Genomic DNA, 21,529 nt, shown 5'->3' on the forward strand with positions numbered 1-21,529 from the left:
CCTTATCCACAGGTATTGAACTCTAGTGAATTACTACTAAGTTATGAGCACCCCCAAGTAATCTTCAAATATTTTAATAGCTGTTCAGGTCCTCTGTAGTGCTGGTTCATGAACCACAGTCTATTATAGCTACTGCAAACGCTTTACATTTTTTATGCCTTCCTGCCTGGGGCTGAGGAGAAAGGGATGAGAAAAGAATAAAAATCTATCAGCTAGAGCAACTGATCTTCACAACCCACAAATTCATTCAAAGTCTGCTTACAGCACAGAATAGTATCTCAAATCCAAAAAAACCACACCACACAGAAACAGGAGTTTTCAATGAAGGTAAAAAGTATTTGCTTTTTAATATGCACTTAAGTCACAGTATCCATTTTGAGATCATTACGCCAGGTAACATTTTAATTGTATTCTCAAAGTATTTTACAAGAGCCTGTCTATACACCAAAGGAGCAGGTACTAACTAAAGGATCCCAGAAGCTGTGGTTTCAGAGCAAAAAATAAAGCCTGTGACCAACATTCTTTCCATTCATCTTTATCAATGGTTATACAACACATCTGTTTTTAAAAATGCAAAAGCCATCACAGTAAGTAAACGATATCAAAGGAGATACACATTTCAACATTTTTCAGTCCTTACCTGATGCTGGTAGTAAAATGCAACCATAATCTAGTAAGACCATTCAAAATTTTACAAATTCTAAATTTAGGCCATTTTCAGTGTCCTGTATCACTCTGGGGAAAAAAAAAGTCTTTAAGGAAAAACAATCATTTAATGTAATTTCTATTAATAGAACAGAATACATTAAAAAAGAGCAGCTATTGATCAGAACATAGTGAAATGAAGACAGACCTGGTGTGCTAGTGGAATTTTAGTTGAAATCTACACATATTTAAAGACATTACTCAAGTCAAAACTCAAGGAAAACTTGAGGGTAAAAACCAGCTGTTAAAGTATTAACTCTGTCTGATAGCAGGTTACACAATACATACACATACTCATTCTTTTTGCTGTATTTACTTGCAAGGCTGTAGTACCGAGATTTCTCCTTCGGCAATAAATTATTTACTATGATACAGTGTATAGAACAATGATGAAACATTTCTTGATGACTCAAAAGACAGACGTACTGCAAAAGTCCATGTCTCTGAAAATGAGAAATGGAGACAATGGCCTCCTTGCATCTTCATTAGCTAGAACCCTTCTCCTCTTTGGCAGCAGAAGCCTCTAAAGGAGTAGATTCCAAATCTTTGCTTGACTTCTCTTTTTCTTCATTTTCATCCTCTTGAGGGTAAAGATCTGGGTATTTTTGCATGCATTCCTGCATGGCACGGAATTGGTCCACACAGTCTGATCCCTTTATTTCTTCTGTGCTATAGTGGAAACAAGAAAAGGCTGACTTGAACTGTTCCCCACAGGGACCACTAGCCATTCCACCCAGACATGGGCAATTCCAATTGATATCTCCATTGGGCAATATCAATCCTGAACAAACAAGAGAGAAGAAAAGTTAAGCGCCCCTTCCAAAAATTGATTTCCTTCAGTGAAAGCTGCTAGGTTGCAGGTCTAAGCGGAAGTACTAACAATGCTGTATTAGTTCTGTAGCTTCAAGGGTGCTAAACACCCTTCACTTCCTGGCCAGTCTGTTTCTATCTCTGATCTGTATGATCCTTTACTGAGCAGAAGTGAGATTAGTTCTATATCCATGCCTGAATTAAGTCTTTCTCCCTGGACTACAGACCACTGAAAATAAGGGGAACAAGCAAGCAATAAGAGTCTTGTAAAATATCTGTAATAATCACTGTACTGAGAACATATATGTAGTCCAGTGCATCATGGCATCTCTAGCTGCCTGGAAGAAAAGCAGAACTTCCGAGACAAGGAAATGGATGGCTGGTGCCAGATTCCTTATTACCAAGGATGACATAAAGCAGAAAGATGGTGATCATACAGTGTAGAAAAAATATGGCTTGCTTTGTAAACTAGATTTTGAAGTCCTATATTCCTCTTCACTAACATCAACCAGTCATTTTAAAGCATTTTTCTAATACTTCAAAAAGAAACAATATATTAAGAGTTTTGAAATATTCCTGAAGACACCATCACAATAAAATTACTTGTAAAAATAATTCTCTTAAAATAAATTGTTCCTTTTAGAACTAGAACTGCCTTGTAAGCACACAAGTTTTAACAATGTAAGAGTTATCACATAAACAATACATTCTTGTATATCACATGAGCATTAATTTTCATCTATTTGATCACTGAAGTAGCATCAGTTTCAGATGTTATATGCACAGAAACCATGCTTTTAAAAAAAAAACAAAACAAAAATACAGATTAATAAGGCAAGCATTTCCTCACTGGTAACTACAGCAGAATGCACACTTCAATGAGTAAGTGCATCAGCTAGCTTAGAACACAATTAAAAGGGAAGCAGATTTCATCCATCACTCTCCCTGAACTGCAAGTCTGCAATAGATGGGATTACTATTTTTAATTAAAACTGAATTCAAACTACTTTTAAATTCAGGCTGAACCACACTATCTAGTGTCTTATAATCTACTTGACCCTGCACTTGGGTAAGAAAAACCAACCCCGTATACATCATAGCAGATCAAGGCTTGTGTTAGCAATGACTGCTGACATCACACAAGCTAATCTGTTTTAGCTCATGGGATCTGTTAACCTCATGGATGAAGGCAGGCTCATCTGCATTTACGTCAACACCTATCTTTGTATTTGCTGTAATGAAGTCTCATTTTTGTTCTGAGAAAAGTTTCTTCCCTGTTTTATGACAAACATTCCAATAACAAGTTTGTCTGCCAATGATTCACAAAGTAAGATGACAGACACACAGGAAGCAGGATTGAAAGGGACATCAGTCAAAAACAGTCCTGTACATCTGATCATCCATCAAGTTCTTTTGAGAAAGAATTAGAGGTTTTGCTACATCTATATAATAAATCTATTCTTTCCCAGATATGACTGCTCTGTGCAATACATAGCAGAAAAGATGAAAAGAGTCATTATAGTTAATTATGCCACAGAAGTTGAACACTGGAAACCAAGTCTTCTATTCAACATAGAAGCTAAATTAGAAAAACCTGCATGTTACTTTAAGCACAGCAAAGCCGTTTCCAATCACCTTTTAAACAACAAAACCACACAAGCCAGAGCTTCTGCACTTCAACATATTCCAAAACATTTTGCCATGTTGTTCCATCTTCCATCCTGGTCAAGGCAGTAACAGAGATATGTTCCATGTAGATTTTATTGCCTCTAAGAGTCTCTTATTGAAATCTTTAGGGGCTGAAGCACCACTCCCACGGTGGAGATGATGACAAAACCCAAAGTATAGATTGTTTCCACCAAATAGGCAGTTTGGATATTGGATCTTAGCCAGCAAAACAACCTACCTGAAAGTATGAGGTAGAAGAATTCCTGATAGATACTAAATTGCAGTTTTTAAACATCTTTCTGAAATTGAAATTCTCTCATTGTTCTCACCTGAGTCATTATAAAACTGAATGGACTCATCACTGCTGATGAGCAAAACTTTTAGATATATCTACTGATTACATCCAATTGTAATGAAGCCAAGAGCAACTAAATGCAAAATCATTTCAACACAAATCTATGTATGAAAAAAGTTATTTCAACAACATAGGAAGATATAGTTCAAATTACACTACATACCATATCAGCTAACAAAGTGACCCTGCGTGCTCCAGCTGCTAAACAGTGCTTAAATACTGCCCTCTAAAGGTCACAGAGCCACTTGCATAACTTTTATTTTCTAACAAAATTTCAAAAAGGGTGAAGCATTTACTTCAATCTCAGCTGAGTTGAAAGCAATGAGATGACTTCACACAAAGTGAAGAGGTTAAAAGGCCTGTAAGCATAAAGGCAAACCCAAATTCACAGATGTTCATGATAATTTATTAGCCTAGGGTAAAATGTATTTAATCATTATGATAGGAAGATTATTTCATCTACCCATTAGAAACAACCTAAAATATGCTCTGTGCAATCAGAATATTACAAGTCTTGATCTCAGAAATATTCTGCTCTCAAAATCTCCATTTGTAGGTTAGATCTATTTCATACAAGAACTGTAATCTTCACTGAAAACTTTAAATTACATCTTTCCAAGGCAAGATGGTTACAGTTGAAAACTGAGTAATTTGAACTTACCTGTGTGCTGGTTTTGGCTGGGATAGAGTTAATTTTTTTATAGTAGCTAATACGGGGGTCTGTTTTGGATTTATGCTAAAAACAGTGTTGATAACACAGGGATGTTTTCGTTACTGCTGAGCAGTGCTCACACAGAGTCAAGGCCTTTTCTGCCTCTAACACCCTCCACCAGTGAGTGGGCTGGGGGTGCACAAGGAGTTGGGAAGGGACACCACCAGGACAACTGACCAAAGGGATATTCCATACCATATGATGTTATGCTCAGCATATAAAGTCAGGGGAAGGACGAAAGGGTGCGCATGTTCAGAGTGATGGCATTTGTGTTCCCAGTAACCATTATGAGTGATGGAGCCCTGCTTTCCTGGAGATGGCTGAACACCTGCCTGCTGATGGGAAGTGGTGAATGAATTCCTTGTTTTGCTTTGCTTGCATGTGCAGCTTTTGCTTTACGTATTAAACTTTGTCTCAACCCACGAGTTTTCTCACTTTCACTTTCCCTATTCTCTCCCCCTTGGAAGATATTACTACTAGTTATTTATTAGAGTGCTACTAGGATAGTACAGGATTAGCGAGATAGAATTTATATTAAATCAAATATTCAGAGATTGACAAATTAGGCAATTTCAGCTGCACACAGGCAGGTGAGCAACTCACATCAATGACAGTGGTATGTAACGCACTTCAGCTTCTCTAAAAATTACACTTCATCATTTAAAACAGTAAAGAAACAGCCATAATTTTCAGTAGTTAAGCTCTAACTTTGTTAATAAAAGAAAGGAAGGAAAAGTTTTTTCTGGATATCTGGCTATTAACTAAAGCTATAAATCACCAAGTGATGTGTTTGAACAGGCCACTTTGAAAGATCATTAAAAGCACAGAAAAGCCACCACTATAAGGAAAACATGTCATTTGTGATGTTCTGTTTATCTACTGAACAACCAGCTACCCTCAGTCTTTAAAAACAAATGAATAATTTCTCCTACTTCATACAATGTTTGTTTTTTTTCATTCTTGTGTTTTTAAGATTGATAGAATGTGATATATGTGATGAACTCCTTACTTCTGCCTACTACTGACCTTGTTCTTCATAAGGGTCATCTGGGTCATCTGCAACCAACTCAGCACTGCTTGGTGTCTCATGGTCCTCCTTGGTCGCAAATATAATTCTGTCTTTTCCTACCATATAGGAGACAATAAGCAAAATTTCAGAGAAAGTTGAATCAGAAGGAGTCATTTACAAAGCTGCTGAACACCACACGGTAATGAGATATTCAACATGATGCATTAATGTTAATAATGAATTAATTCTGTTGTACTTATCAATCACCCTCAATTAGAACAGTTGTTAGTTCAAGGAACACATATACAACTGAAATTCTATTCTTCTAAAGTTACAATTTTCACAGCAACATACTGTAATGGCTGCAAATCACTGAACCGTGAAGTTAAAAAGCTGTTTTAAAACTGGCTCAAACTACTCCGTTACCAGGACTAACCCAGATGAAGGTGTTAGACACAAAAAAAAAAAAGGAAGTATGAAAGAAAAACTATATTAAATTACAGGAAAGAGTTCAATAGGATACTTATTAATAACAGTAGTCTCCATTAAAGACTGGTGTAATATTTTACAGTAATTATCTGAATTAAATAATGAAGAGCATCTTAACAGTGTAGAACCAACTGTATTAAAAAGGTGCTACAAACGTTACCAAGGATAGAAAAACAACATAGCATACTTCCTACTCTTGATTTAACAAAAAGGTTCTGTAGAGGGAGGCTTGGCTGGAAACCTGAGTAGAGTTTTCTAACAACTCTGTAAAATAAGAAACACTAAAGCAGGCACAAACAGAAAAGAACAGCTAGCTGAAACTCCTCTGAACACACAACTGAGTATCCATTGAGTGGAAAAATAAAAGTTAAGTTCCCCCAAAAAACTTCCTTTCATTCTCCAAATTCATAAAGGCCACCACAGTGGCTCAGCACATTAGAAATTAGTAACTTCTTGCCCCTCAATATGACCTCACCTAGCAGATGTTTAGCAACTCCCTTTACTTTGCTCAATAACCAACATGCATTTAACCATACCTGAGAAACAGATAAAACCAAACCCTTTTTAAGGGGGAAACAGTTTTCTGTCAACTTGGCACTGTACTCCAGCAAACTTTATGATGTAGAATGCCCAGTCATTTCCTATATAAAACAAACTAGAAATACATGAACTCTAACCCCGTCACTGTAATTTGGTAGGATGCCATAAGACAACTTACAGATCTTGCAGAGATCCAAGATGTTAAAATAAATTAACGACATAAAGCAAAGAGGTCCATAGGTTATTACTACCTCACCAGAGTTTATAATCTGCATTCAGTGTGCCAAAGTTTATAATTTCAAAATGGCATTTAGAACTACAGAACGGTGCTTTTTTCCAGTTTGAAACTTTACATTTAGTCACTGCCCATTACTTAAAGGGGGAAGGGAAGAATATATGCCCCAGAATATGAAGTGGCCAAGCCTCACAAATACTGCAATCCGTACAACATAATACCTTGTACAGATACAGAAACATAAAGCTCGCACTCTACCCACCTGTCCATCTCCCGTGTTTTCCTTAAAAAGATCCCACCTCTGGCCACTTTAGCTAAGCTGATAGGAATCTCACCCCTACGGGACGATGCCATTCCGCGCCGCGACAGGGAGCGTGCCCACACGCCTCAGCCACTCCACAGCAAAGCCTGGCGAGCTAAAATAACAGCCCCGAGGCGCACACACGCCCAGCTCTGGCCATTTCGCGGAGATGTTTCAACAACCAGCTGCATGGCGGCACCTTCCTACCGCTACCTGCCGCCGGGAAGCGCGTCCCGCACAGCGCCTCGCCCCGGGGCGCCGCCGGAGCCAGCCGGGTGTGGGCACTCGCCAGCCCGCAGAGGCCCCCGCAACGCAGGCCGGCCCGTAGGGCGGCGGAGGCTCTCAGCGCCCTCTCCCGCCTCATGGCCAACCGCCCCGCCGCGGCTTCCCGCCTACCGTGAGGAGAAAGGTCGGAAGAGGGAAGCGAAGCGAAGCAGCCCTGCCCCCGCCGCCACACACGGCCCACGGGCGGCTTTCGCGCCTCTTCTCTCCTCAGGCTTCCCTTCACGGGCTGAGGTGAGCGGGCAGCCACCCCCCGGCCGCCTCAAGGCGAGCCCGCCCGGCCTGCCTCGGCGGCGTGACATTGGGATGACACCCGTGCGCACCTTCTTGCCGGCAGTAGGACATGGCGGAGCCGTCCTGTGTTTTCCCCTGCAGCGTGCGCGCAGACTGACCCCGCCGGCGCCCCGCCGCCCCGGCACTCCCTCCGCTCCCCCTCTACCACCGCCGCAGCAACGGGCAGCGGTTCGCTGCTCCACGCTATGACCTCCCGCCTCCGGAAGCGCCTTCCCTGCCCGCCGGCAGCCGCTGACGCACCTCCTGGCGACCACAGACCGAGAGAGGGAGCAGCCGGCTCCGTCAGGCTCGGCCTCGGCGCTGGACTACATCTCCCAACCTGCCCCGCGCCCGGCGGGGAGGGAGTCATTTCATAGGCGGGAACTACGTGTCCCGGCATGCATTGCGGCGGCGCCCCGGGCGGGGGGCGGCCCGGAGGCGGGAGGGCCGGGTGAGCTCTGAGGGGGAGGAGGGCGCGGCTGCGTGCGGCTGTTGGTGCGCGGCCCTTGCGGCGGTGCTTGCGGCCTCTTCGGATTGGTGCCCGGCGAGTGCAAGAGGCTCAAGATGTCGAGGAATGTAAGTGCTGCTCGTACCGGTCCTGCCGTTACTTCGCGCTGCGTGGGGTGGCCGCCTCTCCGGGGTGGCCTGTCTGAGGTGAGGTGCCCTGTGTGGCGCCTCCTGCAGCGGAGGGGCCGCTGTCACATCCCGCCTGGCATCCCGAGATGAGCAAAAGCCTCCCCTCCTCTCTTGGCTACGTGTGCTAATCTGAAGTTACTTCTTGGTTATTCCCCAAAGCCAGCGTACATATAGATAAACCCCTAGGCTTTCATGTGGCACTGGCTAGGACAGAAATAGCAATTTTGTTTTAAGCTATCTCTTTTTGTTGCTCTAGATGCAATTATTTTTAAGTATGCTGGCACTTACCACTCGTGAGGTAAAATGTAACGTTATTTATAGATGTGTTTTAGTTGGTCTGGAATTCAGGAGTATTACTCAATTTGTCATGGCCCGAATGCAGGGTGTGGACACCAAATAGGGAACATAGAGACAGACTGAAGAAAGCTTGAAGGAACATGTTGAACTGTTATAATGACAATTGTTCTTTCCATTAGTCTTGAGTTTTATTTATTGACTGTGTTTCTGATATTTAAAGTGTGATAAGGCATTTTAATAAGTGTGGGAAAGTTTTGGTCCAAGGCAAGAAGTGCTACTCTGTAGAGCAGCAGTATTAACAAAGCTGAAAGACTTATTTTGAAACAGAACGCCTTCCCCTGTTACGCCAGTATTGCAATTTTGTTTATCTCCAACAGTTCTCTGACACAGGCAGCAGAAAAGAACATGTTAAAATCACAAGTGAGTCCAAACCAGGGTTCCTGGAAAGGCTCAGCGAGACTTCTGGAGGCATGTTGATGGGACTTGTGACATTTCTTCTGTCTTTCTACCTTCTTTTTACCAATGAAGTAAGTGAAATACCATCAGAGTTTATACACAGCTTTAAAACATCACAGCTGAGGTGACATTTAACTAGTTTTGCATTTGCAAGCTTACTAAAATGATCATGTTAAAGCTTTATTCATCCATGAGAAGAGAACATTATGTCTGGAGAGTCTGATGCTTATCCTTTGGGATATAACAGAAGAGTAAAATCACTGGGCCGCAGATAGTCTTTCTGTAGAACTGAGTGCGGTAGAGATGATAGCAGTGTGTGATGAGAGATAAGATCCAAAACCTGTGAACTGGTGCAGAAACAAGCTGTAGTGTTATTGAAAGAGGGTTGCATGAGCCAGCCATGCTCCCCCTCCTTCTGCATAGACCTCGGTGTCCGCAAAGTTTCTCACATCTTCTCACTCCTCTCTCTCACTGCAAAAGCTAGTGCTAAGTTGTTTTTTTCCTGCTTAAATATGTTATCACAGAGGCGCTACCACTGTCACTGATTGCCTTGGCCTTGGCCAGCGGCAGGTCCGTCTTGGAGCCAGCTGGTGTTGGCTCTGTCAGACCTAGGGGAAGATTCTAGCAACTTCTCGCAGAAGCCACCCCTGTAGCCCCCCCCCCCCCCCCCCCCCCACTACCAAAATCTTGCCATGCAAACCAAATACACAGTCTTATCTCTTTTCTGGGGATAACATGAGGTCCTCACTTCTAGTGTTGTTATAATTACGTTAAAGGAATTCATAGTCCATGTTGCAAAATTGAGGGTATTACTCTGTTATTTTATGTCTTGCTTTTATACTGAAAAAATAATTAAAGTAAGCAGGGAATCCTAACATCCTACCGTTGCAAATATACGTGTTCTTGGCAGTTTGGGAGTGGGGAGCAGAATTCTGTGAATTTTCACCTAAGACTTCCTTTTATACCTCTACAAGAGGAAAGAGAACTACTCCAAATTTCAGTGACTTTGCAGGAAAAAGCACACCGTAAGATGACAGTAAGATAAGGAAAACTTCTGCCAAGTAGTCGTATGGGCCTGTGGAAAAAGGACCATAATTGGCATAATTTTTGCAGTTATTTGTGAACTGTGAACAACATTAGAGGTGAAGAGCAATGACTTTGGACCCTTGTAGGAATAATCTGTGTGTGTTTGAGGAGTTTAGTCAATGTTAATGGTCCTGCTGCATGGGTAAGAAGTACTGCCCCAAACTGTGCCAGACACAGAGAAAGTGGAGAAGTACAAATGTGTATTGAAAATATGCCTTGAGGCTGAGTATACATCATTCTTTGTGATCTTCAGATCACTTGTCTGCTAACCTTTTTCACAAAATACAACTGCACCATTGATTCTCAACAACTTGATTTTGGTTTTCTTGATTGCAGGGAAGAGCTTTAAGGACAGCCAGATCTCTTGATGAGGGACTTTCTCTTGTGATCCCTCTTGATAGCATCCACAGTGTGTCTCAGCAGAACGAAGGGAGATTGGTGCACTTAGCTGGCGCTCTGAGTACATCTAAGGTAAATAAAGTAGTATCTTGACATTTTCCGTGGTCAGCCTGCATTGCAGAAGGTAACACGTCATAGTAGCTTTCAGCAAAATAGAATCTCTCCCTGGTTTAAACACTTAAGCGTGCATATCATTAGTCAGCATTTCTGGTGTTCTTCTTCACTATGGCAATAATTTTTGATGATGATTCTTTGGGTCAGATTTATCAGTCATATAAAGTGATGTTCCTTTTTGTCTTTCATAACATTTATTCTATATTCAACTGTATGTAACATAGTACTAACTATGTACACTGAGGTATGTAAATGAGTTTGATAATAACAGTACAGTGTTTCGAGTTTGTGAGGTACAGCATTTATACTGACTTGTATTTTCTTTCATTTTTAAATAGCCTTTGTTTGATCCCAGCTATGGGCTCTCCATCCAGGCTGTCAAACTTAAGCGTAACGTGGAAATGTACCAATGGGTAGAATATGAAGATTCCACGTAAGTGAAAGAAATCTTTAAAAGTTGTTTATAAAGCTGTTGTATTAACAGGATCCCATCACATTCTTTTTTCTTTCTCCCCACCCCCAAAGGAAAAAACCCAACAAGTCTTTACAGCAGGAGAACTCTAGAGCTCTTGGGTTTTTTTTAGAGAGTCACTTTAATTTCCTTGGAGATGTCAGGTCTTGTAGATGGTCAATGCTGCAGAATTTGCATCTGATAAAATTTGGGTAACATCCGAGGCCTTTTATCAAATGTTTTCACTTCCTGATTTTGTATAAGTTCATATGGGGTTTCTTGATCTCCATGCTGAAGCTGTAGGGTTTTTTTTTTCATTATTTTTGTTTGATGCTGGGCCACCTCAGAGCCTGTTTTCTGTCATATGTGTTGTCAACAGAATTCAAAGATCTTTACCAATTCATGAAAAAAACAAAACACTTGTGTTTTTCCCAAAGACTCAATTGATTTCTATCCTTTCTAATGTTCCTAAAGCTTCTTTTATTTATTCATGTACTTTCTGCCCATCAGGATTTCAGTAACTCCACCCCCACAATACTCCCTGCCTGCTAGTCGATTAGCAGAATCAAAACCATAGTCCCAAAATACTTGATCCTGAATTTTTTCAAATAAAACTTTATAATCCTCTTTTTCTCTGCATCTGCTAGGCCTTTCCTGCTGCCATTCTCTAAAACTTGATCATGGACCCTCAAGCCAATTTTTTTTCCTGTCCTCAAAAAGGAAATACAAAAATATTTTTGCTGAATCCAGAAACTTCATCATATTTTCCCTTGGCTTTCTTCCTTTCTTCCATAATGACAATTACTTACTTGTTGGGTTTTTTTGGTTGGTTGGTTGTTGTGGGGTTTTTTAAATATCCCAGAGGGGTTTTAACTTCTGTTAGAAAAGTAAGTGAACCCAACAATTTCAGTTATGGATTCCAGAATAAACTCTGATGAACCCATTGACCCAAAAACTGCCTGGTTGATACCTACAGCCTAAGATACACTAGAATATTTCAAAGCAATTAAAAACCCCTATTGTATCCGATTTAATTTCTCAGACTTGTGGACAGTTGAGACTTCTTAATTTCTTTGATACTTCATACATGTGCAAATCGAAGTACTTAATTAAAGCAAGACATGATTTCTTGATTTTTAGAGAACTTTGCTACCCCTTATCTGTAATAATCAAAAGCCAACATTAATTTCTAGCTGTGAAAATAAACTGAAAACTTCAGTTGCTTGAGAGACCCTCTGATTAATTTATAACAGGCAATATTGCAGTCTAGGTACCTTTTCAAGGGGATTTACAAAACTGTAATGAGATGTTAGCTACTCTGCTAATAGTTGCAAGCAGAAGGGAAAAATGTTTCTGTTAATAATAATAATTCCACTGGCAATAGTATAAAAGTTATTTGCTATTATGTAGGTCTGACTCCACAGAACTCACGTTCCAAATGTCTTTTGTGTCATACAAAAAAAAAATGTGTAAGAGGTTGTGAAGGTGTGAAAAATAGACGGTTATGGTGCAGCATCTGTAAAACACTTGTTGATTTAGGTCAGCTTGTCTCACTGTCTTTAATACTGATTGTTCCACATAGATCTACTCAACACCTTCTTGTTGGCAACATGGGAATAAAAAGGTTGTGGCTGTTTAGCATTTGTCTGTAGTTTTCTCCTTGTACAGAGAATCTATGTCTTCAGAGTAGGTAGTTCAGAGAAGAGTTGGTTTACTTGTAAAGATAAGTTTGTGTTGCCAGTGAGTTGTCTGTGCATTTTATTTTGTAAAGTGTATTCTGCCCTGGGCAGGGGTGTGTGTGCACTGTTTTGGTTCTCATCCTACTCCTTTTCTCTGCAGGGAATATGAAGAGAATGGTGAGATTAAGAAAGAGACAAAGTATTCATATAGTAAGTTGGTCAACAGAAAGTCCCTTTTCTTTTATGCATTTAACTTTGGACTTTTATCTGTTTGTATTTTGATATTTGTTGTAAATCCTGTATTTTCTTCTTGGGAAAGAAAGGAAAGGAATGTGAAGAAATAAGCAAAAATCCTGTTTCCTAAACAAATGGCAGGACCTCCCTTTCTTGAGGTAACTGAAGTGAAAGGAGGTGTTATATTAGCAATCATTGACTACAGAAAGTCTTGGCACTCCTAAAGGTTCAGAGCAGCATCCAGGGATAGGATTCTCCAGAGACAGGACCCATAAGGTCCTCAGTGACAGGAGGTGGGCAGAGATGGGAGTGTGTTCGAACCTATGCCTGAGATTACTCTTTAGAAGTGGAGTAATTGGGCATATGTCAGGCTTGAGCAAAAGAGAATAGACAGGGAAGAACAGCGTAGCTCCAGCCTGTAAGACAGCCTTTTGTGAGTCTGTCGAGGTGTTGATACCAGGTAATAAAAACCATCTGCACCTTCTGATGTGCACTGAGGCTTTTGCCAAATGCTTTTTTGGCAGGAGCAGAACTGAGAGGATTATTCTGAACTACCCAGTGGCAGAAAAATACTCTGAGTCATCATGTGTCTGGAGATTGGTCTCTGTGCTTCGTTTATCTCTGATTAAAGCACATAGATATGTAACGTGGGTGTACAGCAGTTTCTGGGTGTGATCATAAAAGTAGCCCAGCTCAGTGAAGCATGGGACCCTGCAGCATGGAGATGCAAAAGGAGCAAAACTAGTGGTTGTGAGCTGTAAAAAACCCACCTTACATTGGCAGGGAACAAAAAGAAATGCCATTTAAAAAAAACAGCTGCTCTCTCAAGATTGATGGATTCATCCAGGAAAAGTCTATATATTACCAGATGTGGTGGGTTAGCTTTGGCCAGCAGCCAAGGACCCACACGGCCGCTTGCATACTCTCCCCCTCAGTGGGACTGGCGAAGAGATTGGGAAGAACTGGAATGAGAGAGTTTGTGGGTGGAAATAAAGATAGGGAGATCGCTTACCAATTTTGCCATTGTGGGCAAAACAGACTTGGGGAAAGTTAACTTAATTTATTGTCAATTAAAATAAATATTTAATTACCACTTTGGGTGTTGGGTAAACACATTTTGCTGTCACCCTTTCCCAGGCTCAACTTCTCTCCAGCCTCCTCTCCCCTTGCCCCACTTCCCGTTGTTATTGCCACAGGTTCTGCTCACTCCCTTTAGTGAAGCAGCGAGCGGGGGTGAGGGAGGATGGTAGATTTTACAATCCGTACGTAGTGGTTTCTCTCTGCCGCTCTTCCCTTCTTACACTTTTCCCATGGACTCTCCCCATGCCACAGTGAATATCTGCTCTGCTGTGGAGCACCTCCTCCTCTGACTTTGGTGTTCCCTCTGTTGTTTCTCACTCCCTTTTGTTCCCTCCCTTCCCCATTTGTTTACTGCACTTTCTTTGCTGTTGATTGTACTGAAATTTGTTAGTTCCAGCAGAGCTCACAGCCTTTCCTCACAAAACCAGGTTAGTCCCAAAGAGGAGCCAGGAATCAAACCCAACAGCAAAGCTCCCACTGAGCAAAATTGATTAAAATACCTTTTTTCTAAATCCTGCCATCCCTCATTAATATGCTAAGAAGATGGATTTAAGTATCAGTACAGACTATCACATACATACTTTTGATGTAAACACTGTTACTGCAAGTGTAACTTACAATTGATTTGTTGATTGAAAGGTGTCTTCAATAACTAAAATCTGTGGCAACTTTTTCCTGTTTTCTCCTCAATCTTCATATCATTTTCTTTAGATACCGAATGGAAATCGGAAGTTGTGAACAGCAGAAACTTTGATCGAGAAATTGGACACAAAAACCCCAGGTAATTCACCATCTAGCCCAGTCCCTCTAGATTCTGTCACTGTGTCTCATCAAACATGAAAGCTAAATGACTAATCTTCATGACACAGTGAAGTAGATGGAAATTGTTGGTCTTTTGGTAGTTGGGAGAACTAAGGCACAGAGAGATTAGAGAGCGGTTCGAAGCTGCCTGGTGGAACCATAATTAAGCTATCTATTATTAATGGCTGGATGCCAGGCAATTATTATATTACCTCTGGACCATGTGGTCTCCATGTAGGAGAACTTGAATGGGTTCCTTTCTGACTTTTATTGTCTGTTAGTGCAGTCTATTACTAATTCTTTCCTCTATTACAAGTACAGGGTTAGAATACCAGCGTCCCATGAGCTTGTCATGCCACTTGCATGAGCTCACAGGCTAATTTGTGGCAATCATCTATATATAATTTGTTTTATATATCTCTCATCTGCAGCATTTTAGTTACACTACAATGTGCCATTTTTAATGCTAAGTTTTAGCTTGCTTGTCATTCTCACAGCACCTGCTTTGTTCCTTAGGATGCAGGATGCCATTTAGCAAAAACCGTCATGTGTGAGTCAAAAATACAGCTGGAGAGATAGTAGGACCAGGATTTCAACAAAATTTTGAACTTTGCAAAATCTCTAGAACTTTGTTTTGGTTCTGTGGGCTCATCCAAATACACTGTCCTTTATTTGGAAGTACTACTTAAGGAGGGAAAATTAAGATCTATGTGTTTTTTATATAAGTCCCAACTAGCAGACTTGTATAGATGAGAGATAATGGAAAAAGGGATGCACAGATGACATACCTTCTTTGTCTCTCTTCCCCATGCATACCTTTTTGTTAATGAAAATTCTCCAGGCATTCTCCAGTAAACACAAATCTCCAATTGAGAGTAAGAAATCCCATTTCAGCCCATTGTAGGTTCAGTACAGAAAAAAACTAGTGAAATCCTATAGTGTGAATGGAAGTTCAGGCCAGGGGATGAGACAGTCATATCTTGTCTTAATTTATTTTAATGGCTCCAACACTATAAAGTCTGGACACAGTTTCTTGATGGATTTGTTTTCACATCATGACAGCCATTTAGCTGTTTGAGTTTCTCCTGATGTTTGACATAGTACCTTTTATGTGCGGTATACTACATACTGCAAATCAAGAGTTTGATCATAATTCTGTGACTAATCAGAGACTCTCTCTGTTCCTCAGTGCCATGGCTGTGGAGTCTTTCACTGCTGTGTCTCCTAACGTCCAGGTTGGCAGCTTTGTTCTTTCCAAGGGTAAGGATTGCTTTGTCCTGGCTTTGTGTCTGCTGTTGCATCAGCAGTGGACTTTGGTTCTTTCCACAATGGCAGTAATTTCAAGTGATGATCAGGAAGCCAGCCAGCAAATTGGCTGTTCCAAGTTAGACACTGGACCTGAGCTTGTTTCTTTATTCTGCTTAGGTCTTGTGGATAAAATAGATGACTTCAAGCAGTTGAGCTTGTCAAACCTTGAGGATCCACATGCTGATGTTACCCGAGGAGGAGATTACTTTTACCACAGTGAGAACCCCAGGCGTCCAGAAGTAAGATGAGAAAGATAAACCAAAGCAGCAATTACTATTATGTGAAAAAGAAAGTCGGGGCATGTCCCATTTCTATTTAAATATGTAGATATTGGAGTGCAGGCCATCGCATAGGATGACACCCTTAGTACAGTCCTTCAGCATGAGTGCTTCTCTTGCAGGAAGCTTCTGATCCTGCTTCTTTGTCTTCTGTTTTCTTGAGTCTGCCATGCTTTTATATGGAAAGACATGGGATGGTGCTGGGAGGTGTGTTCTACCTCTGCCTTGTCCTGAACAGAGTACAATGAAATAGCTTGTTGTCAGCTTGTGCTGCCTGCCCTCCTCTGCCAAAAGATGAAATGACAAGGGATGAACATAGGATCTCATTGGTGTTAATGTGCTCCTGCAGCTAAATCAGAGGGGGGTATTGCAAAACAGCATTTGAGCTATCCTGTTTCGACTATCAACTAGGCCTGAAAAAAAGTACAGCTTGGAAATCATTCTGGGTATCCTCTGGCTTGACATAAATGTTCAGAAAAAGTGTTGATACATGAAGGATGTTCCCATGCAGAGTTGTCTTTCCTGTGATTCTCCTTTGTAAGGAAATCTTTCTTGACTTCCAATATTCTCTTGTTTGTAGGTAGGAGACCTTCGTGTCTCATTCTTCTATGCAGGTCTGAGCGGAGATGACCCCCATTTGGGCTCTGCTGATAAGGTGAGTCTTCAGCTGTTTCTGTATTTTGCAAACTGTTCCCAACTCAGTATCCAGTAAATATTTTTCCCTTTCTTCCAAGGTGACTGTGATTGCTCGCCAGCGAGGCAATCAACTGGTTGCATATCATACCAAGTCTGGAGATGTCCTGCAGATTTTGTACCCTGGGGACCTCTCTGTGGAGGTGAGATACCATGCTGGACTAGCAAAGGGATAAAATTGGAGATGGTAGTGCAGAAGCAGCAGGGGAGTAAGCTCTCGTTCTCCTTCAGACCTCTATGTAAACATTGGCTTTTCTCTCTCCTTTTTCTAGGACAATGCATGTTTCCCCTCTAGATTTCTGCACGTTCTTTGTGTTGCAGCAAAATGCTGTGCTTCGCCCACTAGCAGTACATAATTTGGCTGCAGTTATTCCTGATGATTTTTTTATTTTAAAAAGGAACAGTGGCTAAAGTAGCTATGTATTTATTTTTTTTAAAATCCCCTTGTGTTGCTGCTGAACATCCTTTGCTTTAAAGGCTGTTTCTGTGCCTTCTCATTTTGCTTTTATTTGCTCTTTTGTAGTTTCCCACTTACACATGCAAGCACATGCTTTTGAAAAGGTCATATGTAAAAATAGTAAAAATCAGGCTTTAATTAAGCAAACCATAGGAGCTATCCTCTCTGCAGCTTCTAATAACAGGCGTTTAGGCTTGTTTGAAATGTTTATTGCTATTCTGGCTGAGAAAGAACCTTCAGGCAGAGCATTATGCTCCAATAAATCCTGCATGCTCCAGCAATTTGGTGATTCATTTACTCCTTTTAGTAGATTTCTTTCCATTAATGATTGTTTCATGCCCTGCTGCAAAAATCCCAGATGTCAAGAATTTACAGGAGCTCCCAAAAGAAGTTAAAAAGGCTTTTGTTTTGAGTTGAAAGAGAGTAGCAGTAGAATCAGCTCTCTCTTGTGAGCTCTGAATCTTCATTAGACGAAATTTTAGTTTATTGGAAATTAATTCACTACAAATGAATAATTCGTAGAGTACTTGTATGTACAAGTAGTCAATCAGTCATACACGTCTTTTCCCATTAAGTGCTTTATTATGTCTCAGTGATCTTCATGTGTATGTTTTATAGAGCCAGAGGGGCACACAACCCATTTTGAAAAAAAATCTTACTCAGAATTCTTGCAAATAAATGCTTTGCTTTGCCTGATGCAATATACACGTACCTTTTATGTTTTCTTCCCTGCATACAGCTTGCTTTCTTTCATATACCTTTCCTTCAACCATCAGTGGATATTGTTGCCTTTTCTCTCTTCCTCCAACCATAGCGAAGTCAGATCATTCTTCCTTATTACATTTTCTTACTAGCATCTTATTTTCCACAGTAATGTTGAATGTATCCATTTGCAGCAAAACCCCTGCACTTTCTGCCTGTGGTTATAGTGTGTCAAACAGTGCTTGTTCAGCTGTCTTAATTTAGAAAAATGCTGGTTTTCCTTGTGCTGCACTTCGAAATCTATTGTAGCGTGCCGCAGTACTGTGCAAAAAGATGCTACAGAATAAACTGCAGTATAACTTCTACAAGAGAATTTGTACTCCTAAACTGCTGTCAGCTCTGATTTGCTCATAATACACTGGAATCAAGAGGATCTCAAAAGAAATTGAGAAACAGGCTGCATATAACGGTGTTTGCTTTCAGGAAGTGTTTCAGAAAGAGCATGAGAGTAACACCATGAAGACCTGGGCCCTCCGTGCAGCAGGCTGGCTGGCAATGTTTGTAGGCATCAGCCTAATGACCCGAATTTTTTACACTTTGGGTAAGTTTTTTACAGAAAGGTAAAATTATTTAGAAACAGGATCCTAATCTTGCTGACGTGCAATTAATTAATTTGGAGGTCAGGAGGAATCAGATTGGATTTGATCTGAAAGTCACTGTAGGCAATTGCAGGTAAATGGGATCCCAGAACCAGATGGTTGCTTTGTGAACATTAAAAAAAAATACGCAAACATCTAGTGCCAGTCTCAGAAGATCCCAGCCCAGGGTTTACCAAAAGCAGAAGCCAAAGCACACGTTGAGCTGGTTCTTTCAAGTCTCACTCAAGGTGCTGCAATCCAATTACTTTCTATACCCATATACAAGTTGTATAGTTTTATAGTAATGTCTTTGTGTCTGGTTAATCTACGCTACTGTGAACACACAGAAAAAAAGGTTTTAGTTTATCCTTTTAGCATAGGAAAATGTTGGAATAAAAACTTAGAGAAAAGCAGGACGGTGCCTCCAACTTGTATAAACTTAAAACATCAAAACTATCATTTGTTATGTGGCGGTGTGCACTCTTTTTTTTTTCTTTTTTTTTCATATTTACTTACTCATATGCGTGCTACTGCGAGATTTATTGTTGCCAGAAATTATTTTTTGTGCTAGCATATTGTATCAGTTGCCCTAGACTGGTTCCATAGCTGCAAGGCTATCAGTCTACTCTGCCTCTCAATCCTTGGATGAGACTTCAGACTTAAATTTGGATTACTTCCTGTCTGAAGAGATGAGGATACCGTTGTCGCAGATGTTTAGCTGTAGCTTAATTATTGAATGCCATGAGGATACTCTGCTGGAATGCCTTTCCAGTGCTCTTGATAAATAATTTGAGTCTGTCTTTTGATTGTAATAGTTAGTGTGCAAATCCTAGGCATGCATAAGACTTCTTTTTAAACTATCATCTTCTCAACTGCTTTATCCCTTGTTTAATTCTTTCTGCAGTGGACTGGTTTCCTGTTGTGAGAGATCTGGTTAACATTGGATTAAAAGCATTTGCCTTCTGCGTAGCCAGTTCACTGTCACTCCTGACCATCTCCGTTGGCTGGCTCTTCTACCGCCCTCTCTGGGCTTTGCTGATTGGGTTGCTTTCTGTAGTTCCAATTGTGGTTGCGAAATCTCGTGTTCCCCCAAAGAAGCAGCAGTGAGAAGGAGGTGGTTGGGTTTTGTGCTGAATCCTGGGTAGAAATTTCTCAAGTGCATTTCTGTCCCAGTTACTGCAGCGTGCTTACAGCATATCACAGTTCAGCAGTGTGCACCAGGCATTGGGGAAGGGGCTCAAATGTGGCTGTTGAGACATGTTATCCACGAAAAATATGAGTATAGGTTGTTGTTGGTAGGAAGTCAATGCCATTGACTTTGGGGAAATTTTGGAGTGTCTGTATTGATTCTAAGTCAGTGAACAGGCAGATTTGTTCCTCTTACCACTTACTAATTGCCCCGATCTGAGAAGTGGCAAGTCCTCACTGACAGGTGGGGCACCTTGCGTATTGCGGAGAAAGTGCCATGCGTATTGCGGAGAAAGTGCCATCTATATCACGTGGTCCATGATTAGATATCCGTAGGAAATACGTGTGTACCTGTCTCTGACAAACCCTCCCTCTGCTGCCTTTTCTTATATGCACAGTCATGTACACTTCTTTGGCTGATGCATTTCAAAGTGTATGTGTTCCAAGGAAAAACACAACTTAGTCAAATTTCACACAATACTCATGTAAAATGTATGCTTTTGGACTGAGGATTTTCAAAGTTACTTGAAATAATGAGTGGCCAGGTTAGCAGTGCTCTGAGGTAGGGCGGGTTTGTCAGAAAGTGTTGATTTCCCACAACTTTTTAGAGTCTCTGAAGTTGTTCTTGGTTAAGCATCCAAAATGGTAGCATGGACTATACCATTGCATAACTATTTCAAAAATTTAACTTTGAATTGCACTTATTTAAGGGGAGACTCAGAGGTCACGAACCTTTAAAAATAAAACCTGCTGCCTTGAAACAAAATCAACTTTTACAATTGAATGTATATTCTTGAAAATATTTGGGGTTGTTTTGCTGTGTATACTTTCTTGAATTTCACATAGTAAGGACAATGAACATACTCCATGAAATTAAATAATGAAAACATTTTTGCCTGATTAGATTTAATAGACTTTAGTAGCCTAAATTTTGAGCTTTATATCATGTTAGAGGAATGCCGCCTTGTAGTGTTGTGATGGCTCATGTTTGCATATTTCTGCTGTAACCGGTACTTGAGATTACAGACTATCTGGTACTGTTTTTAAGTCTCTCTCCACCTAGCTACTCTGGCTTCCAGATGTGCCCCCCTGACACTACAGTGGGTTTTTTTCCTGTAAGTATACACAATTAAGTACAAAAATAATGTCTTCATTTATGAAATGCAGTTACAACCATTAGGAGAAATGCGTTCCCCGTACTGAAGGAACTTAACTTGAACGTACATAGAAGCAAATGTTTGCTACAAATGGTACTGAAATAGGGTTCTGAGTTATAAATTGTTTGAGAAATAGCAATTACTTTATTAGTCCTAAATCTTTTCATTCTTCTGGAATTTTAATGTTGTCAATTCAGTCTCCTGGCTCGGTCCCTCTGGTTAAAGCCGTAGCAGTGAATGAAAGGTTGTAGGAAGCGCAAGTAGTGTCACACATGCAGCTGGCAGGCGTTAGCCATGCTGCGCAGTATTTCTGCTGCTAGCTAACACCAGTTTTTGCTCCATCAAGAATTGCACTCCACTGGGTAGAACAGGTGTTGGACTGCTGTTTTACCAGCGATGCAGGAACTAACCAATCATTACCATATTGGAGATGAAGATACAATTTTCTACAGAACTGCTGAGCTTTTGTACATTTAATAAAAGACAATTTTCAAAA

General features: G+C 40.7%; 2 protein-coding genes across 3 annotated transcripts; one reads left to right on the forward strand and one right to left on the reverse strand.

Moving 5' to 3' along the window:
• Window positions 1-322: 322 nt before the first annotated feature.
• On the reverse strand, window positions 323-7,638 carry CHCHD4 (coiled-coil-helix-coiled-coil-helix domain containing 4). Its single transcript, XM_075762143.1, has 3 exons — window positions 7,430-7,638; window positions 5,277-5,375; window positions 323-1,486 (listed from the first exon to the last, which is right to left on the reverse strand). The coding sequence occupies exons 1-3, from the start codon at window positions 7,449-7,451 to the stop codon at window positions 1,191-1,193; spliced, it is 417 nt and encodes a 138-aa protein (XP_075618258.1). The 5' UTR covers window positions 7,452-7,638; the 3' UTR covers window positions 323-1,190.
• Window positions 7,639-7,794: 156 nt separating this feature from the next.
• Window positions 7,795-21,529, forward strand: TMEM43 (transmembrane protein 43). Of its 2 annotated transcripts, XR_012837030.1 has the most exons (13): window positions 7,796-7,955; window positions 8,690-8,839; window positions 10,191-10,325; window positions 10,706-10,800; window positions 12,658-12,707; window positions 14,523-14,592; window positions 15,802-15,872; window positions 16,038-16,159; window positions 16,779-16,853; window positions 16,933-17,034; window positions 18,534-18,651; window positions 19,593-20,171; window positions 20,203-21,529. XR_012837030.1 is itself a non-coding variant. In XM_010309760.2 (12 exons), exons 1-12 carry the CDS (start codon window positions 7,944-7,946, stop codon window positions 19,793-19,795), a joined length of 1,203 nt encoding a protein of 400 aa, XP_010308062.1. In that variant the 5' UTR covers window positions 7,795-7,943; the 3' UTR covers window positions 19,796-21,529. The 2 variants fall into 2 exon arrangements, 1 of the variants encoding a protein (XP_010308062.1); XM_010309760.2 differs by having other exon boundaries at window positions 7,795-7,955; window positions 19,593-21,529.

Source organism: Balearica regulorum, chromosome 10, assembly GCF_011004875.1.
Source record: "Balearica regulorum gibbericeps isolate bBalReg1 chromosome 10, bBalReg1.pri, whole genome shotgun sequence".
Classification (NCBI taxonomy): domain Eukaryota; kingdom Metazoa; phylum Chordata; class Aves; order Gruiformes; family Gruidae; genus Balearica; species Balearica regulorum.

What these genes read in the sequence shown, in the direction of transcription:
- TMEM43 (XM_010309760.2), top strand. An exon ending in CAGCTTTGTTCTTTCCAAGG is followed by an intron (nt 15,873 to 16,037) that starts GTAAGGATTGCT and finishes TATTCTGCTTAG; the next exon opens with GTCTTGTGGATAAAATAGAT. An exon ending in CTGGGGACCTCTCTGTGGAG is followed by an intron (nt 17,035 to 18,533) that starts GTGAGATACCAT and finishes GTTTGCTTTCAG; the next exon opens with GAAGTGTTTCAGAAAGAGCA.
- CHCHD4 (XM_075762143.1), bottom strand. Translation starts at nt 7,451, where the DNA reads ATGTCCTACTGCCGGCAAGAAG. An exon ending in GTCCTACTGCCGGCAAGAAG is followed by an intron (nt 5,376 to 7,429) that starts GTGCGCACGGGT and finishes CCTATATGGTAG; the next exon opens with GAAAAGACAGAATTATATTT. An exon ending in TGACCCTTATGAAGAACAAG is followed by an intron (nt 1,487 to 5,276) that starts GTCAGTAGTAGG and finishes TTGTTTGTTCAG; the next exon opens with GATTGATATTGCCCAATGGA.